The following is a 10,487-nucleotide window of genomic DNA, read 5'->3' on the forward strand; positions in this document are numbered from 1 at the left end:
ACTGATCTCATGCTTTACATCCCATCATATCTTCTCTGCAAACACTACGACTGACTGCCACAGCTCTCAGCTGCATTACAGGAAGTAACAGTCATTAGTCAAGGAGCTAAAAACATCCCATCAAAAACAGACTACCTTTTCCACTCTTCTGTCAAATCCCATATGTCTGGTGGAAAGTTGATTACTTACTAAATGTGGCTTTGCATTTTCAGCTGGCCTTCTATAGTTGATGGAAGAATGAAAGAGCCTGCAGTCAGTGGGTAACATCACTGATCTGTTGTGATTCCCCAGTGAGAGAAACACCTCCCTGTGTTTCATACAATACTGCTGAACCAGCAGAGACCCCTTACTGACCTGAGGGTCTCCAGTCTGCAGTCTGGCCTCTCCAGAAGATCTCTCAGCAGCTCCACTCCTGAATCCTGCAGATCGTTGTGAATCAGGTCCAGCTCTCTCAGATGGATGTTGGACTTCAGAGCTGAGGCCAGAGCAGAACAGCTGATCTCTGACAAACAGCAGCGCTCCAGTCTGAATAAAGAAAACATGATGAGGATAAAAATCTGTTTAATCCAATCAGATGTTACTCAACAACAACAACAATTATACTCACTTACTTACTTTAATAATATCATTGTGTGATTCTTATTTGCTAATGTTTATCTATATTTACTACTTCTCACTCTTCTTAGCTAAGCTTGGGGAAAGTCCTTATGAAGAAGATGTGTTGCAGTGTTGTTAGTGACTCTCTATGTGCACCAACAGTATGACCTTCACCTCAGGTGAACTGAGAACTTCCTGATACGGCCTCCCTAACTCCCAGAATGCTCCTTCATCATCACCAAGCTTCCCCCCTCCCTTTCTCCTCTCTCTGTGTTTAAATATGCAACCCAAACTCTACTCTTCCTCTTCCTCTCTGCAGACTGTATGCTCTCTGTGTGACTGACTGAACTTTCTTCAAGAAATAAAATACCACAAAGACAGCTGAATGCTTTGATTCTCTCTCCACATTTGATGAATAAATTCCCACCACAATATAAAACTAAAATGACTTCAGATGACCTTTATTCAGACGTCATTGTTTACTAAATATTAAATACATAGATTTACTTTTTACAACCAACATCTATTACAGTTACTTTAAGAAACACTCAACATGTATGTCTGCAGTTCTTTCTTCTTACTCTTAAAAATGAAATATGAATAAAAGGACATTTACAACTTTATGGATGTAAGTTATTAATGAATATAAATGAGGTTAAATTCCAAAGTGAACATGTGAGATCTCGAGCAGTAACAGAGAGTCAGTGAACTGACCTGAGAGTCTGCAGTCTGCAGTCTGGACTCTCCAGAAGATCTCTCAGCAGCCCCACTCCTGAATCCTGCAGAAAGTTGTCACTCAGGTCCAGATATATCAGATGGATGTTGGACTTCAGAGCTGAGATCAGAGCAGAACAGTCGATGTCTGACAAACTGCAGCTCCACAGACTGAATAAAGAAAACATGATGTAACTTTAGAAAACAATGTTCCCGTTTGAAATAACTCCAGGTTTAATAATCTGTTCAGAGTGAAACAGGGTTTTAATGTCAGAGATGATGCAGAAACAATCCACTGATAATCTGGAACTTTAACTTTGATCAGATGTTTAACAACTCCTTCATCTTCCTCACAGCTCATCAGTACTGACAGCATCTCCACTGACTCATGGAGCACAGAGTGAGTCTGTGGAAGCTCAAACACTCTCCCTCACACATTCACCTTCTCTCTGTTACTCTGATCAATATTCAGTCATTAGCAAAAATGGAAAGAATAACAATAACATTGTATTTGTTAAAATTCAGAAAATCATAAACACAAACAGATCAATATGAACTGCAGTCAGTGAACTGACCGGAGAGCCTCCAGTCTGCAGTTTGGACTCTTTAGTCCAGAAATCAGCAGCTCCACTCCTAAATAATCCAGAGGGTTCCTACTCAGGTCCAGATCTCTCAGATGGGAGGGGTCAGACTTCAGAGCTGAGGCCACGACTTCATAGTGACTCTCTGAGAGTCCACAGAAAGCAAGTCTATAATAAAACATATATTACAACATGTGTTAAAAAAAGAGGAAACATTATATTAACATCAAGCATTTGATGAAAAAATATTTGACATGTTCTGATAGACATTTGCAGTTACAGATGGAGCGTCTTATTTTGGACAGTTTGAAACGTGAGGGTCGTGATTGGTCCGTGATTGGTCCGTGATCGGCCCGTGATGAAGAGCCGGCCCCCAGTCTGACTTGATACCGCCCCCGTGATAAATAAATGTAATTATTGTGAAGCCAGCTGCAATGGATCATTGATCCACCAGGGGGTGCAGTGGGGTTCCACACTGGAGCTCATGTGAAATCAACTTCGATACAGTAAACTGGATGTTGTGGTGCCGAGAGACGGGAGTCGGAGGCGGGGTATCAAAAGTACAAGCTAAACTTTTATTTAGCATCTGAACACACATGTAAACAACTTCATGCCCGGGAAGCGAAGACCGGCGGAAACAGCTGGTCTGGTTCACTAAAATGTCCGTGCGGAACAATACCCCAACCCATAGATCCGTGGGTGAATAATGTCAATCACCACAATGTACAGTATGTCTGGTACTAATGTATAGCGGATCTTTGTTAAGATCCATATGTCACGGATAGGATCATAGTCTGTGCTAAATAAGACATGTAATCATTTACAAAACATCACCATGTTGTTATTTAACAAAATAATGTTGTTTAGTCGAAAAAAACGAACGAGAGGAAATGCAGCCGGCTCTCGATTTTTAATCCTAATTTAATCATCATCTTCACCACGATCATTTATGTTTATGTTCGCCGAATTGACATGAAATCACTGACAAATATGAATATACTGTATTCAACTTCATTAAAATGTTATTAACGTGCCTAAACTCAGTAATTCACTAAAAATATTTATATTTTAATGGAGCCTTGTCAGGCAGATCAAGATCCGCATAGCGGAGGGATCTTGATCCCTGGGTGTTATTTTTCCCCATAATGACCAAGTCGCTGCAAATTATCCCGCTTATTACATGGCCACATTCTCAACAAAGTAACGACATGACTCCCAATATTAATTGAAATGCTTTTATGGATTTAGAAAATGTTTTTATTGATTTAAAAAATAGTTGTATGTATTGATTTAAATTGACATGCATCCGCCAAGAAAAATAGTCCGTTGTTCCCGTTTTTTAAACAGTCAGAATGAAACGGCAGCTCTCAGCTGTGTGTTCACACACCTAATGGCCCATCACCCACAGCTCTCTCCCCCCCCTGATCTTTATTTTCCAACAGTTAAGTTAACTGTAGGTTACTCTGAGTGACAAGCTTACAGTTAGTGAAGTAACACTTTTTAGGTGCGCGTTCACATGAAAGGGGTGGTATTTGGAGCATTCGACCAATCTCAAACATGGACAAGCATACTGACAGCGCAGCGTCATACTTCCTGAATGAAAAGTGAACTTTAATATTAGTCAAATATGAAGAAGTTAAACTTTAAACATCCATGACTTAAACACTTTATCCAGGATAAAAGCCACATAGCTGCACCTGCAAGGTGAATACAGTTGGTAAAAGAAAAAGCGTTTGAATGCATACATTAACAGGTTTATGAAATCACTGCCCCGTATAAGACACGAGTGGATCTGACTTTAATTACATTTGCCTCGAGTGTTTCGTCAACTTAATGTGTTGCTTAAAATAATACTTCTGCATACAGTATGTGACACTGTGAGTGTTGCACGGCCAGATACGGCTCAGCTGACTCAGATAAGGAAATATTATGATACATTATGATGTGATATGATATGAATGATAATGGGACACATCGACGTCTGCACTCACAGTGCCGCAGACTGTACTTAATGTTACTCTGATCCGGTTACTTATGTTGTGGCAGATATTTAAGTAAGCTTTCTTAACGCTAATGTTATAATAGTCAGATTGCTCTGAAGATGGGAGGGGATATTCTATTAATGTTCACGTTCACACAGTCGGTGATTTTTGCCGGCCGTCTTTCCTGCAACGGCAGTTTTTCTGTATTTCCTCTATCCTGTAATCAGTGGCGGCGCCAGGGTATGGCTGGGGTAGGCTACAGCCATACCAAGAAATGACTTAGCCCCACCTTAGCCCCACCATGAAAAATGATGTTAAAGTAAGCAAAATAAAGTCCGCCAACTCGCGCGGAGTAAATTGCACAGACAGCAGTTAGTAAGATTGATTTCAGTAGCCACTTGTCTGGAAATACCGAAGACTAGAAACGGTTTTGAAAACTTTTGTCCCGTAGTGATCGTCTTCTCAATAAAACATCTTTGATAATGTCTTCTGGCCACTCAGAATCACGATAACGGCGTGGTGTTGTTGCAGGAAGTCCCGACGGAGAATACTTTTGCTGTAGTACATCTGGCTACATCGATACAACATTACGTGTTGATAGAAATCAACACGTAATGAAATAAGACCCCACGGTTTGATGATTGATAGGTGTGTGGGCTGTCTTTCATTTTGACACACAGAACAATGGGGGCTATCAACCCTTATCCACAATGTAAAGTAATTCACACAGCCTCTTCCCTCTTCTCTCTGTGAGGAGCAGCAGGTTCAGCTTTCAGAACAAAGTAACACAAAACAAAAATGGCATTCATTTTTTTAAATGTGTAGTAATAGATTTATTTATTTTTCTTCTCAAGAGAGTACCAGAATGTGTATTTTATGTTAGTATTTCAAAAAATCTCCTGTGGGAGAATCCCCCCAGACCCCCCTGCAGGGGTTGGGTTTTCAGCAGGTCAACTCTTTCACCTGTGGGGAAATTGCAGGAATGGCTCCAGGTCGCCCTGTTTATTTACTACAAGACAAATATGTCTTTTTATAATTTCATACAGTTCAATTTGGATTGAGACAGGGAAATAATCTAAACCTCACGCGTGGCGTTTCACTGTCAAGGGGGGCGATATAGCGTGTATGTAATTACATTGCAAATACTGACTTGAGCCCCACCACTGTATGGGTTAGCCGTACCATAGATTACCCAACAAAAATACTCTGGAGCCGCCACTGCCTGTAATATGACTTGATAGCTTTAAACTCCGCACACGGAGCTCTGATTGGTCAGCAGGCGGTGCTTTCACTGAGTTGATCTCTTAGCCTGCAACCTAACCTCCTCCCGAGGAGGTTAGCCGCTCAGCATAAGTTACCATGGAGATCTAGCCCGCTAAAAAGAGAACCAGCGTCGTAGGACCGGAAAGCCCGAGTTTTCCCTGAAGTCAGCCGGCTAAGCGAAAATCCGGCTTCGTAGTACAGGCCTCTGGCTGTTTCATTCTAACATAACGCTCCAAATATGACTGTTTCCACTCGGACTTCAATACAGCAACACCATTGTTTGGTTTCCATGGTAGCGTGTCTCTTTAGTAGCGTGCACTCCTTTCCTGTAAATTACTAAATTAGTTTTTAACTGAAATGATCAAATAAAGTCAAAATGTCACAGGGTTTACAAACATTGACCATACCGTTCACTAGCCCCCACCCCCCTATGTTGAGTAGGCTATACTCTTTGTTTAAAACTAATTGGCCATCGGAATGTGTGTGTCCCAACCCCACCCCTGTGATATCTCTTCTCCAGCAGTCTGTAGGTTTGTGTTCGCATATTTATGCTGTCGCAGTTCCTGTTGTTTCTATCGCGCATTGCCGGTATGAAAGGGTCTGTGCCGGAAATATCAAGATAACACGGCAGGGTCCGTTACAGTTTGTTTTCATCTGATTTCAAATAAACAAAGTCTTGGCTTTCAGAATATTAAACTTGTTTCGGCAAATTTAGATGATAAATACAACTATGAAGCTTGTAACGGCATAATTACTTAAGCGGAGAACGGAGTAATTTAACGTTACAGCAGGCATAACAACAGCCGGTGTTTATTTTATTATTATATATAGTCGTTATTCATTTGTTTTAAAGCTCAATAAGGAAGATTTAAACTTTCACACACAGCTTTTTCCAGCGGTATCCATAAATCTCTTAATTTTGACCTCAAAGTGCACCAGATTGATGCATTTAACTTCAATATAAAGAAAAACATCTTCTGTTGTAACAACAATAACATTATAAATAGTAACATAGCTGAACATGACTGAGGCTTTTCAACATAGACTTTTCCAATGTCTGAGTGTAATATCTGCATTTTCTATTTTGGTTTGATAAGGACACATCCTGGGGATTGTGTTTACAAACATTGACCATACCGTTCACCATCCCCCACTCCCCTACTGTATGTTGATTTTGTTTGCCTACATTTAAATGGGTGGCATTTAGTACCCCCTCTGAGTGAATACCTGTTGTACCTGTCCGGGGCTAAGCCCATAGGACGATGCTCTGATGTCAACGTTGACAATTCACGAGCGTCTAACTCTCTCCCCCCTCCCCCGTCGCACCTTCTAACAGAGCCCCCCCACATATCAAATCCCAATTTAACCCCTGGCCTCTGGAGCAGAAATGAAAGAGTTTTAAAAATGTTTACGTTTTGGTAAGTTTTTAGGGAAATGTTGTAATATTGCAACGTTGGCCTTAGGTGGGAGCAGAATTTCTGTATTTCTACTCACATTGTCTGAATAAATATATTGAACAACTAAGGGTTCATTTGCAGGATTGATTGCTTTCTTAGCCCTATATCAGTATATAGCATGAATAATAATCACACATCACTCATATTTGTTATGAATAATCATTTATCATTTCTTAAATAGTAAGTCGCTTTGGATAAAAGCGTCAGCTAAATGCAATTTATGAAAGCCTCACTCAGGATTTTTTTAACAAGTGTTTTTATTGCTCTTGGGGCATTAAAAACAAGATTTTAACTTTAGTTTTTTATATAATATCTGCATTTTCTCTTGTGAAAAACTAAGTCTTAGTTTGGCCATAGTTATTTAATATATAGCGCCATCTCCTGGTTAAATCCTGAAATTGAAAATCTGGCAATGCCCTCTTGGAAAATAGTGGGAGGGCTTAACATTCCCAGATACTGGTCTTTGGCAGGTCTTAGGCAGGTAACTGGCTGGTAGTAGGCAGGAAGCTGTATGCTGGAGTCTGAAATAAGATGCTCCATCTGTAGTGCATTTAATATAATATATAATAATATATGATAATAGAGTGTAATGAGTTGTCAGTGTGATCTGATCACATGTCTGTGCTCCTGCTGTCACTGACTGTTACCAAAAGAAACAGAAATTAAATGAATCACTTGACAATATTAGAGATGTACATATTTAAATGTTAGTTAATATGTGGATGTGAATGATGGATGAAGGATGTTTTGGCTTCTCTGAGCATCTGAACATTTATTGCGCACACAAACACAATTAACAAACCAATAAAGTTTCAATATGTTCAACTTGATACCATCAGATGTTCCCAGTATATCAGCATTAAGACATAACTCTGTTATTGGTGGGAAATGATATAGATCTGATTTTAAACTCTAACACATTGTGATAAAAACATGTTTAATAATAAAGAAACTACTAGAAAGTAATAATAACATGTTTCTCTGATAACTGTAAGTCCTGCTGTGTGGTGTGATGACATGCTGAGAAACCTCTAAAGTCCTTCATGTGTTTGACATGTCGCCTCCATCACTCAATATGAAGAGAGAAACGGTTCAGTTTAACAAATTATTATAAATAAATAGAAGAACGGTGTTGGTGTTATTTTCTCAGTATTTAAACAGTAGAAATGTTATAGTGTTTATTTGAATAATTAAACTCCTGATCCACATTAGTTTATAAAGTTAATCATATCTGGACTTACCTGAACTTCCTGCAGTTCCTCACAGCTGGAAGCAGTCTCCGTCGTCCCTCCAATGATGTGTTGTACTGATCCAGGTCCAACTCATCCAGAACCTCCTCTGACATCTGCAGCATGTAGGCCAGAGCAGAGAAGTGGATCTCAGAGAGTTCCTGCTCTGATCTGTTCTCTGACTTCAGGAACTCTGTGATCTCCTGATGTACTGAGTGGTCCTTCATCTCTGTCAGACAGTGGAAGATGTTGATCATCCTGTCAGGAGAGATTTCCTCACTTCTCATCTCCTTCAGGTTGCTGATGGCTCTCTGGATGGTTTCTGGTCTGTTGTCTGTGCGACCCAGCAGGCCTCCTAAGAGTCTCTGGTTGGACTCCAGAGAGAGGCCGTGGAGAAAGCGGACAAACAGGTCCAGGTGGCCATTTTCACTTCTGAGGGATATCTTCATGGCTCTCTTCAGGAAGACAGGCAGGGATGGGTAATCCTGATCTCTGCTGTTGTTAAAGTCTCTCTGCAGGAAGTCCTTCAGTACCTCTGTGTCTCTGTTGGTGTAACAGTGCAACATGTAGACTGCAGCCAGAAACTCCTGAATGCTCAGATGAACAAAGCAGTAGACTGTTTTCTTGAAGATCACACTCTCTCTTTTAAAGATCTCTGTACAAACTCCTGAGTGCACCAAGGCCTCGGTGACATCAAGACCACAGCGCTGCAGGTCTTCTTGGTAGAACATGATGTCTCCTTTCTCCAGATGTTCAAACGCCAGCCTCCCCAGCTTCAGAAGAACCTTCCTGTCAGCCTCCGTCAGCTGCTGTGGACTCGTCTCATGTCCCTCTTCATACTTCTGCTTCTTCCTCTTGGTCTGGACCAGCAGGAAGTGTGAGTACATGTCAGTGAGGGTCTGGGGCAGCTCTCCTCTCTGGTCTGTAGTCAACATGTGGTCCAGAACTGCAGCAGTGATCCAGCAGAAGACTGGGATCAGACACATGATGTGGAGGCTCCTGGAGCTCTTGATGTGAGAGATGATTCTGCTGGACAGGTCTTCATCACTCCATCTCCTCCTGAAGTACTCCTCCTTCTGGGCGTCAGTGAAGCCTCGTACTTCTGTTACCCTGTCCACACACTCAGGAGGGATCTGATTGGCTGCTGCAGGTCTGGAAGTTATCCAGACGAGAGCCGAGGGAAGCAGCTTCCCCCTGATGAGGTTTGTCAGCAGCACGTTGACTGAGGACTGCTGTGAGACATCAGACACAACCTCATTGTTTCTGAAGTCCAGAGAAAGTCTGCTTTCATCCAGGCCGTCAAAGATGAGCAGCACTTTGCAGACAGCCAGCTGCTCTGCTGTGACCTTCTGTAAGGTTGGATGGAAAACATGGAGCAGCCTGAGAAGACTGTACTGCTCACCTTTGATCAGGTTCAGCTCCCTGAAGGAGAGCGGGATCACCAGACTGATATCTTGGTTTCCCAAACCCTCGGCCCAGTCCAGAGTGAACTTCTGCACTGAGAAGGTTTTTCCAACTCCAGCGACTCCGTTGGTCAGGACCGCTCTGATGAGAGTCTGTTGGTCAGGTAAGGCTTTAAAGATGTCCTGGCACTTGATTGGAGTGTCATGGAGGGGCTTCTTCTTGGAAGCTGCCTCCAGCTGCCTCACCTCATGTTGGGTATTAACCTCTTCACTCTGGCCTTGTGTGATGTAGAGCTCAGTGAAGATCCTGTTGAGGAGGGTTTCACTTTGATCAGTTCCTTCAGTCACACGTTCACATCTCCTCCTCACACTGAGCCTATGTTCATCTAAAACCTCCTGCAGACCACTATCTGCTGGAAGAGAAGGAAACATGAGAGAATGAGGGAAATGCTCTGAGAATCTAATTATAACAATAAAACAACAACAAACAGACTGAGTTTAAATGTTTTATAAACAGCTTACTGTCTATGCTCTACAACAGTATACCTGTTCAAAAACAAATGAACCAGGAAGAGGAATAAGACGCTGCATGAGTTCGGCCTCTTACCTCGTACAGAGCTGGTCTGACTGGCTGTCTGCAGTCCAGCTCTGGTTCTGGATCTTTTTCCACACTGGGGACAGGAGGGGTCTCCTGATGGAGGTCTCTGCTCCCAGTATGAGGTGATGCACTGTCTGCAGAACCAGTGTCCACAGCTGGTAGAGACTGGATCCTTCAGGACGTCCTGACACAGAGCACAGCTGGACAGCTGCTCCTCCACAGGAACACCACTCTTCCTCTTCCCTCTGTGGAGATGAACACATCCTTTACAGCACTTCACATTAGTGGAGCTGATTCTCACCAATGGGCAGAGCGTCACAAACGTCACTCTCAAGATGAAATGTGTCACGCTGCACGAATACGCAGGTGACATGAATTTCACCTCTTCACTTTCTTGGTGTCTCCAGGTACGGATCTGGGTCTTTGCATTGACTCTACATGTAATCACACAAAGCTCTGTTATATCTGCTAATGCTAAACACAACCAGCTCACCAGGTTATCACTATCATTAATAACATCTTTAAAATACATATCATAAACATGCCCAAGTAGTCAATAATGTATTGGAAGATATATTTAGTTTTTAGTGAATATTTATCAATATCTTTGCCATTTAAAACCTTTTGATGCCACTGATACAATGATGCTATAAATGCATATTG

At 41.8% G+C, this 10,487-nt stretch overlaps 1 protein-coding gene across 1 annotated transcript; it reads right to left on the minus strand.

The window, feature by feature from the left end:
- Positions 1-66: 66 nt before the first annotated feature.
- Positions 67-9,589, minus strand: LOC117483853 (protein NLRC3-like; the record flags this gene model as incomplete). The annotated part of the gene is made up of 4 exons (XM_034132184.1): positions 67-70; positions 1,423-1,482; positions 1,887-2,060; positions 7,836-9,589. Coding segments are annotated over 4 exons (1,992 nt in total), but the record flags the coding sequence as incomplete, so codon positions are not given.
- Positions 9,590-10,487: the final 898 nt, after the last annotated feature.

This window comes from Trematomus bernacchii, unplaced genomic scaffold (genome assembly GCF_902827165.1).
Source record: "Trematomus bernacchii unplaced genomic scaffold, fTreBer1.1, whole genome shotgun sequence".
In the NCBI taxonomy this organism is placed as follows: Eukaryota; Metazoa; Chordata; class Actinopteri; order Perciformes; family Nototheniidae; genus Trematomus; species Trematomus bernacchii.